The sequence below is a fragment of the Notechis scutatus genome, chromosome Z (genome assembly GCF_049901735.1).
Source record: "Notechis scutatus isolate UNSWTSFEM ecotype Mainland chromosome Z, rNotScu1.2, whole genome shotgun sequence".
Lineage (NCBI taxonomy): Eukaryota > Metazoa > Chordata > Lepidosauria > Squamata > Elapidae > Notechis > Notechis scutatus.
In genome coordinates this window covers 44,157,865-44,181,358 of record NC_142025.1, presented here as the reverse complement: position 1 = coordinate 44,181,358, position 23,494 = coordinate 44,157,865, and the positions used below count along the sequence as shown (strand labels likewise).

The window sequence follows — 23,494 nt, the reverse complement described above, 5'->3', positions numbered from 1 at the left end:
ATGATTTTGAAAACAAATTATTTTTAAAAAGTTTGCTGGCTACTGAAACTCTGTTTCATGAAACCACAGATTTCAGTATCAAGAAATGGGCAATAACAGAAATAATAGAAACTTTCCATATTATTGCAATGCAATATCTGTTGGGTATTGGACTAGGACCAAGGAGACCCAGGTTCTAATCCACTTCAGCAACAGAAACCCACTATGCGAACTTGGGCCGGACATTGTCTCTTATTCCAACTTCACTAGATATTTAATGTGTTGAGAAAAATTGCTGCACAGAGTGATACATACATTATTTTAAGGTACTGGAGGAAAAGCACAATGTAAATTTAAAACATCAATATATATATTAACAAAAAAAGAAAACATTTCCCTGAAGTTTCTGGCAAAGAATATTGCACTACATTAAGTCAGATAATATGTTCACCTACTACAATTAAATTTGTCTTGAAATGACTGGCTAAAAAAGGTTACAACTTGTTCATCTGAGACTAGGGAAGGCTGAGAACGGTTTAGATCAAGGGTGTCAAACTCAAGGCCTGCAAGCCACATGTGGCCCACGGGGTGCTTGTATGTATCCCACAGGGCCACCCTGGAAACAATGGATCATCCCGCAGTGCCTCAGCCAGCGAAAACATGACTTTCCCAGGCTCCATTTTCAGGCACAATGGCCTCCTGCAGCCCTCTTACAGAGAAAATGGAGCTCGGGGGAGCGTATAACATCAAACTGGCTGTGCCCCTCCCAGCCATGCCCCCTGCAGCCCCCCCCCCCAAGGTTAAAACCCTGATGCGGCCCTCAATGAAATCATGTTTGACACCCCTGGTTTAGATACAGCAGTTCTAGAACATTTTGCATACAAGGGGAAATGCTTTATTGCTGGAGAAGCTTTTAGAATAACTTTTTCTACGGGACAAAATGCCCATATTTACTGGACTCTCATTTATATAGGAAAATTAAAGCTTTTCCTCAAAATAGCACTTTATCAATAGGATTACCTACTTGTGTTAAATTAAAGATGAACACATTATATGTCATATACATCTGTATCCTTAATATATTGTTTATAAAACTACAACTTTAAAGAACTGGATGTACGTTAATAATAATTTTTTTCACCCTTTCTAAAAATGCAGTCACAAAATGCTGTCTATGTAGTATAAAGGAAAGTCCAATTTTTAAAAAACAATCCTGGGCATGGTGGGACAAAACACTGTCATTTTTTCCTCAGGAATAAATATTTACAGACAGGTTAGAACTTATCAGGAATCAATTTTCACACCTATTCTCTATTTTGAAACTCTGAATGATGTGACATCCACAAAGGACACATTTTCATTATTTGTTATTATGAGACAAGTTTCCATATCTTGATTTAATTTTATTTTTGATGGATAATAGAAATATTTTTGAATGAATCCTTGGGTTTTCTGCTGACAAGGCCAGAAAGGCTTAAGTCCATGCTGGCATTACATTATATTTAACTCTTAAATCAGAATTGAAAAACTGGCCTTTTTCTAAAGGCCTCAATTTTCATTTAAGTTTGTAGGTTTGATTTTCTACATGAGATTAAGCACCTGCCATGTATTTTGGGGATGTCTATAAAATTTTACTGGCTTCATTTCTTTGTAGAAAAGAAAAAGTGATGATATCTTTTGAAATCCTCTGCTGTTCCTGAGAATGCTAAGACTTTCTCCATATAGTTTTGGTAGTCAAATGATGGATGGATATTTACAGCACATAATGAATAAGAATGTTCAATGACATCAGATACACATCTTTCAGTTATTCTCATATGGATCGTCCTATCTATCTATTTTAAATGGGGCATATTCACTAAAACTTCTAGCTTGTCTTTCTCAGACTAGTCAGGAATTGGAACCAATAAAAAAATGTGTCTGAATTAACAGTGTCAAGCTTCACCCAGCTGAATAAGATCAAGGATGCAAAATGTCAAACAGATATTTTAATGTTAGCTCTGGGGATAATCAGAAATTGTAAAACTTTCTCCCCATAACATATAGTGAGTTAATCAAGGCAGAGTTTCTTTGAATGACTGAAATGCTTCTTCCAAGTTTTCTTTCCATTTGGAATAAATTGCCACTTATCTAAATAAGCCATTAAATTACTCACTTGCTATCTTGTGGTTATTAAAGTCCACATTCTCCTCCATTTCTTTCCTAATATCCCATAATCTCCCACAAAAAGAAGGATTCCTGTGCTCCTTTTACATTGGTTGATATGATCATTAATACATTATTTTCTCCTAAAACAAACTATTGTAAAGTATCAGTAGTTCTATTAGTTTCACTGTATGCTAAATAAGCTACTCTGTGGATATTTGAGGTAACCTTTTCCTGTTTATCTTGATTCTCATGCTTGTAGAATATTTCAGTGATTGATTGGCAATGTTAAGACATAATGCTCTCTGGTCATGATGGAATGTTGTTTAATCAGAGAATGCCTATGTCTTAAAAAAATCACCAATAAACAATTTCTGGCTTTCAGAGTTCCATTATTTTGTGAACATTTTATTAAGATGTTCTAAATGGACCTTGGCATATGTCTGTAAATTTTATGTGACTATCCCAAAGTGCACTGTTGCATTTTGTAGTACATTGGTGTCTGCATCAAATGACCGAAATCATGAATGTGTCTTTTCTTCTATACGCTATTCTGTTTTAAAAGAAAAGACATATCAAAAACAGCTTCACTTGGTTGCTTGATATGGATTTATTACTTGGAACCCTGATGTTGGGTTCTAAATGAGTTCCTGCTGGCATATACCAGTAAACTCATTTAATGACTATCTTCTACAGTGACCATATCTGTAGTTACCGTGTTGATGAAAAAGTAAATTTTGGGACCATTCTTCACATTTACAGTCTTCTCAGTTCTCTAAAGCAAATGAAAGCTGGGGTATGATTGTAAGCACAATAGCAGTTTTATTTAGCAATCACTTTGCTTAGCAACCAAATTGCTCCTCTCAGTTGTAATCATTCAAGGAGGACTATCTGCAGGATGTTTCTAATAAAAAACAAGAAAGATTACGAATACTATATGAAGCATCCACATGACCACACCTGTTTTAGGAAACTATGAAGCATAGCAATAGGAAAATCAAGGCATGAGCTAAGATAATATGGGAGGTTCACATACTGTGTTAAACCATAACACAGCTTGCTTGGCTCTAGCTGGACTGTAATATGAATCAATCCATTGTAGTTTCTTAATTATGATTTACAATAGCAATGGCATTTAAACTTATTAAATTGTTCCATAGTGCTTTAGAGCACCCTCTGGGCTGTTTACCCTCAACTTATTGCCCTCAACAATCTGGGTCCTCATTTTACTGACCTTAGAAGGATAGAACGCTGAATCAATCAAGTGGAGGACTATCTGTACTGAGTTGAGAAAGGTGCCATGCACTGAGATACCTTGGTCCCTCAACAACTGTATAAGGGTGTCTACATTGGCCAAATGTCACTGAACTTTATGTCTTTTTATAGTCTGACCTGCCAAAATAATTCTACATCTGAATACAGATGTATCATAACTGTATTCTTAAGGATAGATTTCAACTAATCTGATATACCTGTTCAATTAAATGTTGAAAATATAGAGTTGTCTTGTAACATCAGGGATTTAACTTAAATGATTAGCTTCCACTAATTATTCAGACTTTTTTCCTTAATTTACTCAACATAATCTGGTAATACCCAAATGTATTAAAACTTCAGCTTCCAAAGTTTCAACTTATGAAGGGAATGATTGGTTACAGAAGGATGCCTTAAGATTATAACTTCTACTTGTGAAATATTCACTTTAACCATCAGTCAACTATAGTATGGGTTACTATGGATTTCTTTGATAAATCAAAATTACTGTATGCAAAACATGAATCATATTTAATAGCTTAAACAAACTGAATTCATACAATAGCAGCACATAAAGCAAACTACATTATAGCTTATAATATTAAGTAAACTGAGTGTGATGTATTTGGCTTCCTGATTAATGTATGGTGTATATTTCTGGTTGAATTTGATATATATCTCTTCTACTGGCTTTCCATCTACTGGCTTATATCAAGTTTTTAGATTTTTAAAATTTTTTTTACATAATACAACATTTCCTAAACATAACCAGTTTTTTTGTGCTCAAACAGAAATGCTTAATCTCTGTTGAGTTCTGATCTAAATTCAGGAATCAACTTCTGAGTTAATTTGCATACATCCAGTTCAATTTATGGCTTTTGGAGAAATTTAGTATCTGGGAAAGCTTTTAGACAAGCCATAAGGGATGTGTTTGGTTAGTGCTGAAGTTCCATCTCATTAACTTGATAACAAAGTGGAAAAGGCTAGCATGAGGAGCTCAGTTCCAGCACTATATCAAAATGAACAGCATTAAAGAAATATTATTCAAAATGCAAGAATGCTGGACTTCATTTGAAAACATTTGTAGCATTTTATTTGTTCATACAGAAATTGATCAAAGTTATATTTGTTAAACTGTCTGGACTATTTTCATATTTCATCTTCTTTCATACAGTCAAAATATGCACAGAAGTTTCTATTTGATTGCAGTAGCAAAATCAGAAGCATTCAAAACCCTTTCCAGCTTTCTCATTGATATAGCCTTGAATTATCAGGACAGTATATCTTCTACTAAGAGCAGAAAAAAAATAAGAAAAGACAATAAAACAGTTTTGGAATAAAAGCAAATATGTGATTGGTTCCAGGGGATGGTAATGGTTTATTGGCTGGAAAAGAGCTCTTCATGGTTGTTTGCTGTTATTGATTCTGACATCTGTTATTACAATCATCTAGATGCTTCTGAAAATATGTTGGCTGTTTCACATACTCCCATGTAAATCAGACTTAATACAAACCCAGTACTGAAAATGCACTGGAATTTAAGTTATTTCATCATGTTTTGCTTCATTAAGATATGAAACAAAGCTCTTTGAGCAATTAATCTTTAATACGTATATCTCATAAGTATATTTTTTGGAAAAGCAGACACACTCTTTTGTACATTATCACTTCAATCAGAATAGAGCTGGAAGGGACCTTGGAGGCCTTCTAGTCCCGTGATGGAGAACCTATGGCACACATGCTACAGGTGGCATACAGAGCCATTTGTGCCGGCACGCGAGCTGCAGGCAAACTTACCTCACTGCGCATGTGCGTGCCTCACAGCTGATTTTCAGCCAGTTTAAGGCCTTTTTCAGCCTCCCAAAGGCTTGAGGAAGGCTTCTGCAGGCTTCTACAAGCTTTGTAGGCTGAAATCTAGCCCCGTTTCGTCACTTCTGGTATTTTTTGAAAAACAGGAAGTAACAAAACGGGGCTAGATTTTTGCCTATAAAGCTTGTAGAAGCCTGCAGAAGCCTTCCTCAAGCCTTTGGGAGGTCAAGAAAGGTCTCAAACCAGCTGAAAATCAACTGTGAGGTGCAGTGCAGGTAAGGGGGCAGTGGGGGTGGGGATTGCATACGTAGGGGATGTGGGGGGCGCGCATTGCTTTCTGGGTGCTGACACAATTTTTGGCACAGGAGCCCAAAAAGGTTAGCCACCACTGTTCTAGTCCAACCCCTTGCTCAAGCAGGAAACCCATATCATTTCAGATAATGGCTGTCCAGTCTTTTCTTAAAAACCTCCAGTGATGAAGCACCTACAATTTCTGAAGGCAAGCTTCACTTAAAATTCATTCTCTTAACTCATAGGATGCAAATTTTATTTTGTTTCCCTACCATATACATATATTCAGTGAATTGCTTTATATTCAGATGTTTATTTTTTTGTGGATATTGCCCAGACTATCAAGCCATAACACACTCCAAGCAAAAGAACTTGATGCCAGATTTGAAAGCAGCAATAAGACAAGCTATATATGAGATCAATTCCTTTAATTCCAAGTATGCCCTGACCCTAATGAGTTGAGGCTGAGGTAATGGGGTATGAACAGCTAATGTATAAACAAACAAAATAACTCAAATTCTTATTAGTATCCATTCTTCATAGATAATTTCTTCTGCCAACGTTTTCAAAACGAGTTACAATTTTTTGAAAATAGAGTTCTTATAGACTCAAACAAAATACAAACGGCACTTATGTACAATATAAACAGATTGTAGCTATAATTAAAGTTTAGGAGTAACAGAATGACTTTTGCAATGATGTTGTAAGCAGAACAAGGATTTCATGTTGAATTAGCTCCAGCACTACTGGATGAATCATACAGATTTTCTCTAACCTGATGCCATCTAGATATGTTGGACTTCAACATCCACATTTTCTAACAAAAATGAACAATGGTGTCTCAAAACATCTGGAAAAAGATGCAGTTGGGGAAGGCTATAAATACATTTATTATTCAAAAATAATTATGTTAAGAAGGTCTAATTCAATTTTTTATATATACTGGAATATCAGAATGCAGAATAAATGTTGATCCAGTGCAACTAGATAATTTGTATGATGAAATCAACATGGAAGAAACTGTTATTCAACAAAAATCTATTTATAGTACTATTTGTTATTGTATTAAATAGATAAACAGTGGATGGCATATTATAACTCCAGCATCTCTCAGTATTGATCATGCTAGCTAGGATTCCTGGAAACTAAGATTTAACAACTGCTAAGAAACTGTACGTTATGGATTCAGAAAACTTTAGATACAGAAGTATTTGGATTCTATACAAATGATTGCATGAGGACAGAATAAAAGCAAAATATTCTATAATAAAAATAGGGACATTTCAAAATTATTTGAATCTATAGAATAAATACCACATTTCTTATACTGGATCAGGGTTTTAAAAAGTATATCTAGGCTTAATGTCCAAACAGTGAGATAAGGAAACCAAGTAGGTCTCTCTGGTGCTGGGCCACATGGCATAATCCTGGAAACATATGTCATTTTCTGAGTGACCACAATTCAACACAGCTGCTTAGAAAATGGTGACCAGTTCTGGGATGATGCCACATGGACCAGCAAACCCTAATCCTAACCTGCTATGCTTTTCTAACTGAGCTCTACTGCAGAATTTTGTAAAAGGCTGTGGAATGCTCCGGAACACATTCTAACAAAATAAGCCACTGCATTACTGGGTTGCATAGTGTAATCTTGTAAGCAACTGCCACAATCAATGCAGCCACTTGAAAAATGATGGCTCCTTTCAGTTACATGGTTCAGCAATGGCACAATCTTCTCTCTTTCCCTAACCAGAGTTCTGGAGCACCAGAGCTCTTTGAAAAGTAAGTGAAGAGGAGGAGGATGTGGTGCTCAGTGGGGTGGGAGGTAGGTCCAAGGTCTGCAGGAGTACAGTAGAGTGGGTTGAGGGAATATAGGTGGATGGGGGGGGGGCTGCAGTTGGTCATAAGGACAAATGATCATGAGGGAAATTACAGTGGCCATAATTTTTGAAATAGGTTGTAAGTAGCTTTTCAGGGGTCTTGCATAACTTTAAATGCTCACTAAATAAGCAGCCATAAGTGAGGGCTATTTGTATAGTTTCTATATATTTTCCTTCACTTTTATTAATTGCATTAACTTTTTTTTAAAAAAGAGGTGTTTGTAATTTTTAATGTTTTAGGAAACAGAAAAGAAAGGATAGTTTTGAAATTGCCCTGAATACTGTTAACCTATTTACACTGCAGACCTATTCAATAAGGAAAAAGGTAATCAATAAACTATCTTCCATTGGAAGGAAATAGTATAAGAACTTGTTGGTTGGAAGCATTTGGATTGATTTTGTTCTCAGAATGAAGAGTTAACTAGAGCCCCCAGCTGCTTTAGGAAGTGACCTGGATTTTTTAATGCAGTTGCAGAAAGCAAAACAAAATAAAACTGGGAGAGGCAATACATGGAAACAGAGGAGAGAACGCAATATTTCATAGGGAAGAAACGCAACAAATGAACAGAAAGTCAACACACTTTTTCCAATGAATATCCCACCAAAAGATAAACCTTTGCCAATTTGGAAGGCCAGAATCCTTCTATATACTCTTCTGCTCATGTCTTCTTGGCTAGTAGGAAAGTAGAAAATTGACTGTGGTCAGAAGATAGACATAGCAGTGGTGTCCCGAAACAACATTTTCCTTAATATGTTACTTTATAATTGCACAAACTTATTATATGGGAGATGGTAAAGCCAGCAGCCTCAGCCTGGAACATCTATTCTAAGATCTCAGAATCGACCAACTAATTCAGCTATTTATGTTGATTAGGCCTTAAATTGCAGCTAAACTAAGCAACTGCAGTTAGTTGGATATGCAATCTGAAGATGCTTATTTCAGTGCCTGATATTCAAGTCCATAGATTAATAAATAACTTTGTGAATGCCTTACAATTCTACTCATTAAAAAAAATCAATGGTTCTGCAGAGGTAATATAATTACAGAAAAATCGTTATATCTCTTTTAACACTGAAAATGGCTTGAGGGTCTACTTCAGGTTCTGCTGATATCAACATTGAAGATATTAAGATATTTTGTCTGGTTTGGTTCTGCAACCCAACAGGACAGACACAGACTCCAGAGAGTAATTAGGACTGCAGAAAAAACAATTACTACCAACCTGCCTTCAATCAAGGACCTGTATACTGCACAAGTCAAAAAGAGGGCTGTGAAAATATTTACAGACCCCTCAATCCCGGACATAAATTGTTTCAACTCCTACCCTCAAAACGATGCTATAGAGCACTGCACACCAGAACAACTAGACACAAGAACAGTTTTTTCCCAAACACCATCACTCTGCTAAACAAATAATTCCCTCAACACTGTCCAACTATTCACAAAGTCTGCACTATTATTATTATTAATCTTCTCATCACTCCTTATCACCCATCCCCTCCCACTTGTGACTGTATGAATATAACTTTGTCGCTTGCATCCTTCCGATTTATATTGACTGTTTCCTAGTATGATTTGATTACTTATTGTATCCCATGACTATTATTAAGCATTGTACCTGATGATTCTTAACTCTTGATGAATGCATCTTTTCTTTTATGTACATTGAGAGCATTTGTACCAAGACAAATTCCTTGTGTGTCCAATCACACTTGGCCAATAAAGAATGCGATGCCTATGCCTTTGTTTGGACAATGCAATTTATATAAAACAAAGCTGCATTCAGCTTGCAGCAATTAAAGTTTCTTTCTTCACAGATCACAATCTTTAAATTCCAACTTAAATTCCAAGGTATCCATAGCTTCAAGGAAATAACCTTTTGCCCTCCATTAAGCATCTTTAGCTTTAAGCCAGTTTTATGTGAGAACATAATATACTTGCTCGTAATACTGCTATGTATTTTCAAATGTTAAGCCATTCACTTCAATCTTTCTCTAATAGAAAATGGACAGTCAAGATTTCTTAAGGTTGTTGATTAAATTCACTTTTTTCATATCAAGGTCTGTGCTTCCTAGTTTTTGAAACATTATCAGTAACATACAACTATAGTGTGACATTTATGCAACCTCAATGAAAACAATTTTGCTCATTGAGGCAAAAAGGAGCATTGATCTTATTAGTCTTTTCCCCATTGCAGCTCAACACATGTATTCCTCTATGGGAATTATAATCTTTTCATCTGTTGTTGCCCAATAGCTTAAATTCACAGGCCTGATGCTATTGATCTTAACAAATGATAGGTTTGCAAAGGAAAAGAACGGATATAATCACAAATAGCAAGTGCTCAGAACCTCGGACAGCCCCCAGTTACCGGGGAGCTGCTTGAGATTAAGGAGATTTGGGTTAATGTCAGCATTCCAACTAACAAATTCCAAACCAATAAACTCAGAGTCAAGCATTTTCTCAAAGTTCCATTTTATTAGAGTTGTCATATTGGCACATCTGGGAAAACCCGAATCTGAGAGTTGTGGGTTTTCCCTTCCCAATAGAAATTCAAAGATCCATCCCTTGCACCTACCAGTCCATCACATGGCCCAATCAAACATCATCCCAACTGGAGACATTCCTCCAGACACTTCTCTCCAGGTGCAGGGCAACATGTCCTTGACTTTCTAAGAAAGAATGTTGTTGAGTCTAGTCTTCCACCTCTCTATGAAATCCCCCCTCCTAAATTCCCAGACACTAAATGCATCCAAGTAAAATATGGCTCCCAACGCTGACAGCAGCCCAGTTTCAAAATCCAAGGGCCATGCAATGGGGTGAGCTCCCATCCTTGCCCAAGTTCTGCCAATCTAGCAGTTTGAAAGCATATAAAGGCAAGTCAATAAATAGGTACCACTTCTTGGGAAGATAACAGCATATTATCATGCGAGCTACATGGCCACAAAAGTATTTTAAGACAGTACTGGCTCAATGGCCTTGAAATGGAGATAAACACCTCCCCCTATAGTCAGCAATGACTAGCAGAGTAAAATTTGCAAAGACTCTTTACCATTTTTTCTTCTAATGAAATATGTTATTTGTAGGGAAATCTGAAATCTAGGTCCTTTCCCTGATGCAAATTGCTTACTCATAGATATTTAGGAGAAGGGCCAGGAGCAAAGAAAAAGATTACCTTAGAAAAGAAAGTAAGTTTCCTGTATAAAAAAAATATGAAAAAGCAAAGGCCTCTTATGCATACTTATTTGACTCTTGACAGAGGTTGTCACAACAAGAAATCTTTCAAAACAAATTGTTTGGTATTCTGTACTAACAGATCAGTTCTGACTTAATTTATATGGGAGGCTATGATTTAAAACTATAACTGTAGTGGTTACATCCACCATACTCTTCTCCTTCTCCTAGCCTCCTCCTCCTTTTCCTCCTCCATTAATTTCCTTTTTTCTCTGTTTTTAGAAAAGTCAGATATAAAAGTGAAAAGAGATGTTCTACCTGAGGCCCCAAAATTTTCTGTGAACCCTAATAGTCTTCAGTTAGAAGAATCTTGCACCTAACACCAAACTGCAATTGTTAATGTAACATAAGTGTAAGATATTAAACACATGACTAAATGAAACGAAATCAGATTTAGTTTTTGTTCAGTTATATCACTAAGTATACCATGGCCTCCAGCATTCTATTCAAAGGCCTTATTTTTAATCCAGAAAAAAATGTGCATGTCTAATATATAAAGGTAAATAATTTGGGTGAGACTCTATGAGAATAGGTGATAAATTGAGTTCTCTCCTGTAGAGGCCATAAATCTTCACAAAGGATTTTGCTGACTCAACGGGTATTAACATCCATATTCAGGGGCTCTGTATGCCTCATCAGGAACCTGGTGTTTTTTAGAATTCATCAATTACATACCTATAATTCACAGAATTGTACCAAACAGGCACAAAGAGAAGGAAAATGAGTCACATGTACTGACGTGTTCACCTTTTTCATATAAGGTGAAAAAACAAAACAAAATGGAAAAATAGCACTAAGAGTAACAGGTTAAAAAAAAAGAAAAAAGATAATTGATATTAGGTTAATTTTGAAAGATAGTAGATAGTTTAAATATTAATATTTTTATAAGATTTTAAAACTACTTTTATAAAATAAATTAAAAAGTTAATGCTATTATTTCTAATTTTGGGAAAGTTTACATTTAGATGAGGTTAACTTATAAATCATGCATCTTTATCTCGCCCCCACACCACAATTCCTAAGTTTTTATACATACATAAATGTCACAAAGACATTTCAGAAATCTGAACAGGGCCTCTGCCAACATAAGCATCATTTTATATTCATTTGCCCATTTCAATAAACAGCATTTTAGATAATCATAAAAATTATTTCTGAACAAAAGTATAGAGAAAGCCTGTTCTTTTATCACTTATGCCAATTGTGTATCATTTTAATAGATGATTAAAATTAAATAAAGACTTACACAAACTAGAATGTAATTTAGTTTTGTATGGATACATCATGAACCAAATAATATTATATATTTGATCTATTGTTCATCCTTATTTGCAACCTGTCTCTAAACAAAATCCAACTGAAAATAGCATTAGTTGGAGTCAATTTATTCTGTCTGATCTGTTAAGTATTGATTGTGATATTCTACCTTTCACTGGAGAAAGTTTGAATATGTCTATGTCACAATGAATATATGCACTTGAACTCCCTGAAAAAATTAAAGTGGACTAAAAGTGAAGAGAAAAGAGTTTAAGTGGCATGATTAATTGTCAAAGTGAAAGTTTTTTTCTTTTTTCCCCTTTTTATTGGAATTCTGAACTTGGCAAAGCTGTTTAACTTTAAGCTGGACTGGTACTTTTTAATCTTTTTATTTCTGTTTGTATTTCTTTCTCCTTTTTTTAACAATCCTTTTGAAAATTCTTTTTTGATTAAGATTTTATTTTATTTTAGTTCCTGGCTGTAGATTGAGAAGGGGGAAGTGAAAGTGAAGGAAAATAAGTAGCACTGCCGCCCAGAGGCTTGGATGCATTGTTTCTTTTTTTTCTTTCACTAGTTTGTGTTACAATCAAGGACTCTGAGCTTTGTATTGGAAAAGATAGAGATGAGCATGGCAGTTTGTTTATTCAGGTGCTCATTGGTGAACAGATAGCTGGAGTCTGGAGTTGAAGCTGAAAGAAAGAAGATTGAATTGACCTTGAAAAACTCTGAGCTGATTTATCAAAGAGCCTTGGATATTTGGCGGCAGAGGCTTGTTTTATATTTTGAATTGCTTTTTATCTTTTACCTCCCTTTCTCCTCCATCCCCACTAGTTGGGCTTATTTTTTTGTCTTTAATTGGATTTTGACTTTTTAAACCAGGAACCAGAATGTAAATCTTTTATTTTTGTTTTCTTTTTGTTTATTAAGAGTAACATATAGAATATTTCTCTTTTCTCTTTTTCCCCCTTTTTATCTTTGATGTTTTACTTTTTACATTTACCATTGCAACTAATTGGATTAAGGTATATAAGTGCCTGAAGACTTTCTTTTTTCTTTTTTCCTTTGGAGTGGCAACTGTTTGCCTTCGTCTTTTTTTTCTTTTTTCTTCTTTTTTTTCTTTTTTCTCTCTCTTTCTTTACAGATAAGCATTACAAGATGAGTAGAAAGACAGCAGCTCCAGCTTCTTCGATACCAACCCCCTCACCATCTGGAGGACAACGATCTATACAGACAATATTACAACAGGAAAAAGAGAAGGAAGTGACATTACAGATGGTATGCAAGGAATCCAGAAGATTGAGCAAAAAATTGAAAAGACATATGAGAAAGTGGAAAATATTCAACAGATGATGATGAAATATGAAGACAGATTTTTAAAAATTGAAGAAGATATACAAAGAGATAAGAAAATTGGAGACATTGATATTCGATTGAGTGATGTCGAGAAGGGCAGATGTGAACCATTAGGATGGCAAATAGATAAATCAGAATTTTATCTAAGATTTCAAAATATAGAAGAAGGAAAAGGTGAAAACCTTGCTGAAATAATGGCAGAAATATTGGCAGAAGCACTGGAAATAATGAAAGAAAAGATGATGGATGGGATGGATGAAGTGTTTCGTGTCTATACAAGATATGCAATGAGGAATAGACTACCAAGAGAAGTTCACATTAGATTTACTAAGAAGATTATTAAGACACAGATACTCCAGGTGGCGAGAGAGAAAACACTAAAATATAAAGACAAAGAAATTGTGGTGCTGAAACAGATACCAAGAAGAGTAAGAGAAATGAGAAGAGAATATTTATTCTTGACTAAAGAGTTACTTAAAAGAGGAGTAAACTACAGATGGTTGATGCCAGAAGTCCTCTTGTTCACTTGGCAGGAACAAAGACACAGAATTGAGACATTTGAAAAAGCTAAGCTATTCTACTTAGAATACTTTAGAGGAAAGGAGGAAAAAGAAAGGAAGACTCACTAATTGAATTCCAAGAGGAATGTATAGCAGTAATTGAAAAAGAAAAAGAAGAAGGTGCAGTAGGCGGTGAAGCCAGAGAACAACGAGAATTGAGATCTACTAGAGCAATAAAACCCTCTTATAAAGCTTAACATGGATGAAAGAAAATTGATTACGATTAACATAAATTGACTTAATTTTGGCTACTAAAAGGAAAGTATCTCACAAATTAGAAAAATTAAAATTTGATATAATCTGCTTACAAGAGAAACATATTAAAAAACAACATGAATATATACTAAAACAAGGAAAACTAGGGAAATTATTTACGTCGCTGGCACAATCCAAAAAAGGAGGTGTGGTATTATATATTAAAGAAACAATTTTGGCAGAACTAATCTACACAGATGATGATGATGGAAGGATTCTGGTGGAAACAATGGATAACAGTGTTAAAACACTTTTAATTGCAATTTATGCCCCAAATGATAAACAAGAAGAATTCTACAGAAAATTACATATGAAAATAATTGAATTGGACTATGTTAATATTTGTATGATGGGAGATTTTAATGGAATAATTAATGACCGCTTGGACTATAAAACACAGAAAACAAAGAAAGTTAGAAAGATACTACCAAAATCCTTCCTTTGAATAACAGAAGAATTTAATTTAAAAGATACATGGAGAGAGAGAAATGTAGAAAGTAAGCAATATACTTTTTATTCAAACAGGCATACATCCTGGTCTAGAATAGATATGATATGGATGTCAGCAGAATTATTGACTAATGTACGACAGATTGAAATAGAAACAAGCACTTGGGCAGATCATAATCCAGTGTCAGTTATTTGGAAAGCATACAAGAGGAGATCTAGATGGACTTTAAATAACACGATATTAAAAGAAAAAGACTTTAAACAGAAAATAGAGAAATAACTTGCTTTCTTCTTCAAAGAAAATAGAAAAGAGGATACATCTTTACAGAATCTCTGGGACACGATGAAGGCCTACACAAGAAGCTTGATAATAGATTATACTAGGAGAAGAAACAGAAAACAGAAAAAGACATTCAAGACATTAGAGGATGATTATAAAAGATTGGAAAAAGATTTACAGAAGTCGCCACAAAAAAAGACATTAAAAATAAAATGGATATAATTGAACATACAATGGGACTAATGGAAAAAGAGGAATTAGCACAAAAAAATTAAAAATGCCAAACAGAATTACTTTGAAGATGCAAACAAACCAGGCAGATGCTAGCTTATAAACTGAGAAAGGAAAAAGAAGCAAGAAGGATTAGTCAATTAATAAATAAAGAAGGACAGGTTTGCTATGGAAGTGAGGAGAAGAAAAAAATTATACAAGACTCCTATGGAAAACTGTACTTTCAAGAGAATATTCAAGAAGAAAAAGTTAAGCAATATCTACAGAAAGTGAACCTACCGCAGATACTTAAAAATATTGAAACAATGTTAAAAGGAAATATAACAATGATGGAATTAACAGAATGTTGGGAAAGGATCAGGTCCAGATGGTTTGCCAGTGGAATTTTACAAGACTTTTCAGGAAATATTGAATTTTCATCTTTTAGAAGTTATGAATGAAGTTATGTTAAAGAAAAGAATTCCAAAAACATGGTCAGAAGCATACATTACACTTATACCGAAGGAAGGTACAGACCTTCAGCAAGTTAAAAATTATAGACCTATATCTCTATTGAACTCAGACTATAAAATCTTTGCTTCAATTTTGACAGAAAGACTAAAAAGATACTTAAATAATTTTATCCATACTGATCAAAATGGATTTCTGCCAAAGAGACAAATCAAAGACAATGTGAGAATTATTTTGGATACTCTGGAATATTATGAAGCACACCCTGAGAAGCAAATGGCCTTGATGTTTCTAGATGCACAAAAAGCCTTTGACAATGTGAGTTGGCGATTTATTTTACTGCAATTGATACAAATGGGCTTTGGTAAAAAATTTATCCAAGTCATTGAAACAATATACCATGAACAAATGGCAAAGGTGATGGTGAATGGAGAATTAACAGAATCCATAGATATAAGAAAATGGACAAGGCAATGCTGTCCATTGTTGCCTCTGCTATTTGTGTTAACATTGGAAGTGTTGAACAGGAATATCAAAGAAGAAAAAGAAATAAAAGGAATGAAAATTAAAAAGGAGGAGTATAAATTGCAAGCTTTTGCAGATCACCTGGTATTTATATTAGAAGACCCATTGGGGGACTTCCGGTTTGTCGGCTTCACTAGCGGCAGGGATTTGCGATCCTGCGCGATCCCTGCCGCGCTAGCCGCTTTGGTGCCTCCGATCCACGGATCTGGAGGCTAAGGCTGCCACGAAGAGGCAGCCGAAGATAGGGGGAGCTGGTGAGGGGTTTGGGGGTGTTGCAGACCCCCTTCCCAGCCGGCAAAACCCCTCTCCCAAGACGGTCGAGCGGCGGTCTGTAATGGCCGCCTCAAAGAAGCCGGCAGCTGGGTAAGATTGAGCAGGAGGAAGAGAGGAGAAAGTTGTTAAGAGAAAGTTTTTGTGGCTGACCCAGGATTTTAAGAGGCGTTTAATCCTGAGAACTATGGTTTTCTGAACAATACTTCGTTTCCAGAGGAGGATTTCAAGCGGCAAAATTGAGTGCTGAAAGGGAAAGTTCACTCTCCTTCCTTATGGAATCAACAAATGGCCATTGAGAAACCTGTTTTTTTTTTTAATAAAAGGTAAAAACTTGGCTTCTTGTTATAAGTGGGAAGGAAGAGGACAATATATAAGATTTTGTTGGAGGAGATGCCTTGAAGATCTTGAGACCAGAAATTAATTGCAACAAGACTTTAAAATATAGATTGGAGGTTTTTTCCTTTCCCTTTGATACCTAACCAGGAAGAGAAAGTGAGAACTTTGTGTTTTGTTTGGACTGATTGACTCTCTCTGGAATTTTGGGGAATTGCTCTAACTTTTGAAACATTTTGGTTGCTTTAAGAAGAAGAATAAAGAATGGCTTTATCTGTTGATGAACTTAGAGAATATGAAGAAAGAAAGGACGCTGTGAAAGAAGCCTTCCTCTTTTTTTAGAAATGGCGCTTGTTAATTATCAAATACAACAACAGATGGAGGAAATGGAAGGAGAAGAAGAAGAAGAAGAAGACGCCATCTTCAATGAATCTAAAAATTTAGTTAAGAGAGAAAGGAGAAAGAAAGGAAGGAAAATGAAGGACTTAAGATTTGAAAAAATACTTAAGAAAGGAAAAAAATAAGATGCAAAACCAATTCAATGTTAATGTTACTGAGCAAAAGGAGAAAGGAATACAACAGAGAGGGGAAGCTGGAGGTAAAAAGGTTAGGTGGGATAAGAAAGGAAGGGAAAAGGGAGGAAAAGCCACAAAGGTATAAAACAAGATGGGAAAAAGGCATTTTTTTTAGGGATAAAGGGTAATGTATAATTTCTTTAAAAAAGAAGATTCTGCAAGGTACATAAGATGGTATGGTAGTATTTGTATTAGAAATAGAAAATTAGAATGTTATAAGAATTAATAAAAGACTAAAATATTGAAATGTTTAGTAATGATAGATTTTAAAATTTAATTAAAGATTAAAAGGAATGTTTAAAATATTGAGTTTAATTAAAAAGTTTAATTTACTGTTGTTTTGATCTTATTATAAACTCATTATTGTAGCACTTGTTTCTTGAAATAGACAATTGGAATGCTATAAGATTTAAAATTTAGATTTATTATTTAATTATATTAATGATTATGGACTTATTATTTTCTCTCTTTAGAGGTTAGTAGGTTGAATGTACTAAGCAGAATCAGATTGGGTATTAGGTGTTATTTTAAATATTAATTTAGGGGAGGATAGAAAGGCATCATACCTTGATCAGTGATTTCAGGAGAAATTCTTTTTTTTTTTAACTTGCTGTAGGGAATGAGATAAATGGATAATTTGGAAAGAATGGACAAAAAATATAAATACAATGATTTAAATTAAAATGAATTAAATAAAATAGAAATAAGAAGAGTGAAAAGCGGGGAGAAGTTATATAGAAGATATAGAATGGTAAATAAGATAGGTAATGGTATATAAGATGAGCACGAATTTAATTGAAGTCCATACAAAGAGAGGTAATCTGGGGCCAAACTACTTTCTTAAAAGAAGTTTTATATTTTTGTGTTTTGTGTGTCTATGTTTTCTTTGAGAATTAATAAAACCTCGGAGGAATGTTGGATGAGAATAATGTTAAACAAGACAGAGAGGAATGAAGATGATGATTATAAACTGGATAAATATAGAAAATTAATAATAATTAATGAAATTGAATACGAAAAGAGAAATAATGAGAAATTTGTTAAGAGATATCTATATGGTTATATTGAAATGGTGAAAAACAGAATTATGTTGTATAAAATAATATTTTATTTGACTTGTAAAATTAATAATGGAGAGGTTTTATGTATTTAATGGTTAACGATGGTTTGTTTGTCTTTAAAATCAATAAAATTTGTTTCAAAAAAAAAAAAAAAGACCCATTGGAAACAGCACCCAAATTAATAGAAAAAATAGAAGAATATGGAAAAGTAGCAGGTTTGAGAATAAATAAAGACAAAACAAAGATATTAACAAAGAATATATTAGCAAGATGAAAGAAAGAGTTGGAAGATATTTTAAAAATACAGGTCACGAACAAGCTTAAATATTTAGAGATACATATTACACCAAGATGTAGTACATTGAAGGAAGATAACTATGTTAAACTCGAACAGCAGACTGCGACAGATTTGATAAAATGGGAAAAACTGCAACTATAATTGATTGGGAGAATATCCACAATTAAGATGAATATATTGCCTAGAGTTTTATATTTATTCCAGACAATTCCTATTCGACTAGGGAGGGAGTTTTTTGAAGATTTAAATAGAATTGTGTTGAAATATATTTGGCGGGGTAAAAAAGCAAGAATAAAATTAAAACTGTTACAATATGCAAGAATAAGAGGAAGGTTTGCCTTGCTCAATTGGGAGCTATATTACCAGGCGACAAGTTTGATGTGGGTAAAGGAATGGATAACACTAAGGAACAGTAAATTATTGACTTTAGAAGGCCATGACTTGCTGTTGGGATGGCATGCCTTTCCCTGGTATAAAGGAACTAAAACACAGGGGTATTATAGAAGACATTATATTCGAGAGGCATTGTTTTTGAATTGGGAGAAGATAAAAAGACAATATTACTTAAAAATTCCAACATGGATATCAACTATTGAAGCTTTTTCTTATCCAATAATATATAAAAAGGAACAAACAGTTAGATATGATGAGATATTGAATGAAAAGGGTGAACTTAAATCTATGCAAGCATTGGAAGAACAAGGTGTAAAAATGAATTTGTTTTCATATTTGCAAATACAATGTAGGTTTGATAAAGACTCTAAAGCAGAAGATATTTATGATAAGTTGACTGATTTAGATAAAATTTTGATGGGTACTGATGAAAAGGTAATTAAAAAACTTTATGGACATCTATTAGAATTTAAATTGGAGGAGGAACAAGTTGAAATGATGATTGCTTGGGGGAAAATTTTTGGATATGGGATTGATTTAGAAAAATGGCAAAAATTGTGGTCTCAAAATTATAAAATGACAATGTCAACTGCATATAAAGAAAATTTGTATAAGATGTTTTACAGTGGCACCTACCCCCAATGAGACTTGCGAGAATGTTTAAGAACAAATTGGATAAATGCTGGAAATGTCATCAGATACCTGGTCCATATTACTATATGTGGTAGACATGTTCTGACGCAAAGAAATATTGGACTAAAATCCACACATGGTTGGAAAAAATGATAAAACAACATATAGACTTTAAACCAAAGATCTTTTTATTGGGAGTCATACTGGACATATACAATAAAGAATTGAAATATTTGATTGTAAATGCTTTAACAGCGGCTAGAATTGTATTTGCAAAGAACTGGAAAAATTACAAAATACCGATGCAGGAGGAAGTTATTTAAAAAATTATGGACTGTGCTGAAATGAGTAAACTGACATTTGAAATTAGAGAACAAGAAGACAAGCAATTTTATATGATATGGGATTTGTTTTATCAATGGTTGGATAAAAAAAAAGGTAAGGTAATAGAATAGATAATTTTGTTATAGAAGCTTAATAGATTGATACAAGATATAATATAGACATATATAACCATTGGATGACAGCATAATACAATACTGATGGAATAAATAGCAGGATAATTAATAATTGATAAATAGATAAACATATGTTAGTTTGACAATGTGACATTGATATAAATTGTGAACAGTGATTATGAAAGGATTGCACAAAAGATTCTAAACCAACTGACACACTGTATGTACAAAATGGAAGATGGTTTTGTTTTTTATGTATTGTCTGTGTATGTTTGTCTTAAAATAAAATATATATATATAAAAAAAGAAACTACAAACGTATCTAGGATATTCAGTGATGACTCTTCAGTTTTAGTGATAAAAAATGATAGATAATCCAAATCTGTTCAATAATACAAACTAGAGACAGATCAGGCTTAGTTTTCTATCTTATTTTTCATATGTTTTTAATGTACTATGTGCAATTCTACTGTACATGATTATGCATACACTCATAATGACATTTGTGAATATCAAGAAAAATAAAACAAAACAATAAAAATTTAACCCTGAATTTTCTTGGAAAAGTGTGAATGCTTTTCTTTGGAGCAAAAAGTTTTGGTGTGTATTTTTGATATTAATGACTATAATACAAAAGTCATTTTTTCCCTTTTGCTCCATAAATCATACAGTAACTCTTCTTTATGTCTTTCTGATTTGGCAATCATTCTCAGATTTTTATATACTGACTTGAATTATAATAAGTTACTAATTAACCTCCATTTATTATGAATGTTTACATTTAATTTCTATCATAAATTTCCATGTAAGTATAAATACATTAATCACCTTTTCCATGCTGCTTTCTTTAAAGATTGACTGAAAAGAAGAAAGTCGTACATAATGGCATAAATTTTTTTAACAAGAAGATCTGGCAGAGTATATTTACTTCTTAAATTTATTTCCTGCTTTTTCTTTAGGAGCTGTAGAAAGCTGACTGAATTCATATCTCACCCCAATTATAAATAGACTCTTTACTGGTCATAATATGAAACAAACAATGCCTAGTGCAAGTAATCCTCAATTTACAACTGTTCATTTGACGATGGTTCAAAGTTATGATGGCCTTGAGTTACAATCTGTCATACCACTCCAATGGTCATATGACTGCAATTTGGACACCTGCAACTAGCTTACATTTACAATGACTACAGTACTCACAATCATGTCATTGCGATGTACAATCTTCCCAGCTGGCCTCAAGCAAAGTCAATTGGGAAAGCCAGATTTGTTTAATGACTGTGGTAAAAATGGTTGTAAAATCAGATCTGGTATGTAATTGTGATTGTAAGCTGAGGACTACATGTAATAAAAAACAGAAAAAAAAACCCCACAGTCTAAAATAGTATCCGGTGTCAATTTCCAAATGTCCTCTGGAAAAGCTCCATATTTAGGGCTTCTGGAAGGCAACTGGCGTGGGGCCAATATAAATCCCACAGAGATTTATATTCTAGAAAGCAGCCAATTACAAAACAACAGTCTTCCAGCTTTGGTCCCTTTGACCTCCTGAAAGTGGAGGACAACAAGCTGCTGATACAATCAGGTAGTCTGATTCCAGAGTAGAGATATGGTCCTATGGGTGATTTATTTATCACATCCTCTTTCAAGCGGCATCCCCAATAGCCCATCAACATTATTCCTGCAACATCCATCTCGAAAACAATAAGGATGGGCTGAGAGGTAATGAGTCATTTGAAATCATGTAGTAAGCTTTTATGGCTGAAAGTAGATACTGTATATTCCTGACTAGAATTGACTTTCTAGTTTAAGAACTAGTTCTCAGGTCAAAAAACAGTCAATTTGGCATATCTCCAGACATAAAATAGGCATTTCATATTATATATTACCAACAACTTTTAACTAAACATGCTAAGATTTGAACTTGCATCCATGAGAATGCTAGAGTGCTCTCCACATCTAGTTATGGTTTCTTTACCACATTTAATATCATATGGCAGATTATAAAGTTCCAAATCTAGTATTTGATCTATTGATGCTATTTTCTCACAAAAGCTTCAAGTAACTGAACAGTCAAATAGTATTTGAGACAGCTATTTCACTATGTTCACAATTATACCAAACAGTTGTTTTTTAAAATTTTGGCTTCTTAATCAGAATCTTGTAGATAAAATAAATAATGGCTTCTTCTACTAATTCTGAATTTCTTTATTATTTTTCATTGCTCTTATATTATACTTGTGTGGGTTACTTAGAGACTTGGATGAAGAACAAAGGAGACTTAGGTTAGGTTGAAAACCTAATTTTTCCAGTGCAATGTATCTTGAAGCCAATTATCTTTTCTTCATAATGGAGTGGAAACACGTTCCATCATAAAGCTGTGCTTAAATATAATTTTAAGCCAAGAATCCTGGCTTAATAAGCAATCTTCCAGCATGTTGCTTCATGCTAGTCCTCATTTCTCCTGTGACCAATTATGCAAAGGAGGAAGGAAATAGCTTTGTTGTGCCCAAATTCAAGATTATGACATACTGTGTTCAAACAGGTCAACAAATTAAAATCAGTTCTGAACTAGATATGGAGGGTAATAAATCATAATTCTGAACATGGATTTAACATAAATATAAGCAAAGAGTGATGTAGGAATATTGATTTCATATACATCCACAATATGGTTTACTAAGCCAAAATTTCTGGTCTACTATTTATAAAGTTTAAAATTTCTAGGCAGTATCAGGATTTAATTGGGATGAAATAAATTTGATTTGACACTTTTAAAAAATATTCTTCCAACACTGCATTGTCAAAATAGGTCACAACTTTTTTTACATCCTGTGGCAATAAGGCAGGAAGGTCTTTCAACTCTCAATGTTTTAAGTTCAGTTATTCAATGTGAAGCATAACAAAATACTTACTGGATCTTTTTTGACCAGCTCTCGATCAGGCACTACTGCAATGAGGTGGGCAAGTGTAAACACAGAATTAAGAACATATGAACAAAAGAGATTCTTATGCAATGTTATCCTTTGACAGCTGAGGCTTCTGAAAAACATGCACCACAAATATAGTACAAATTAGAAATTATTAGAGCTGATTCTGAGGTTGCTTTTATAACAAGAACATGTTGGCAATTCTTTCTTAAATATGCAATCTGACACAGGCAGTCAGAAAAAAATACAGTTGGCAGTGAATCCATGGGAAAAATCCCTCTTACAACTGCTTATATGCTACATGCTTTCTCAATCACAGTTAGGGAACTTCACATGTATATGATCAAGTGGCAGAAAAATTCACAAAATTAATTTGATAATAAGATATATGTTTAATATATTTAGTATATTTTATTTACTAAATTAATAAAAACAATCCACATACATAGATTCTTTGGAGCATTATATTAAAATTACACATTGCTTTCAGAATGAGTTATCAACTGAGTAACAAATTTTGAACTGGAATTTTTCTGATGTTAGGGATATTTAATTTCATTCCTTGCATGGTTGTGATTTCTTCTTGGTT

General features: G+C 33.8%; 1 protein-coding gene across 1 annotated transcript in view; it reads right to left on the bottom strand.

Moving 5' to 3' along the window:
- CALCR (calcitonin receptor) overlaps window positions 1–23,494 on the bottom strand; it is a 164,403-nt gene that overhangs the window by 28,661 nt on the left and 112,248 nt on the right. Inside the window, exon 7 of the mRNA XM_026675736.2 lies at window positions 22,891–23,017. Coding sequence (XP_026531521.1) covers window positions 22,891–23,017 — 127 coding nt within the window. The remainder of the gene's footprint in view (window positions 1–22,890; window positions 23,018–23,494) is intronic.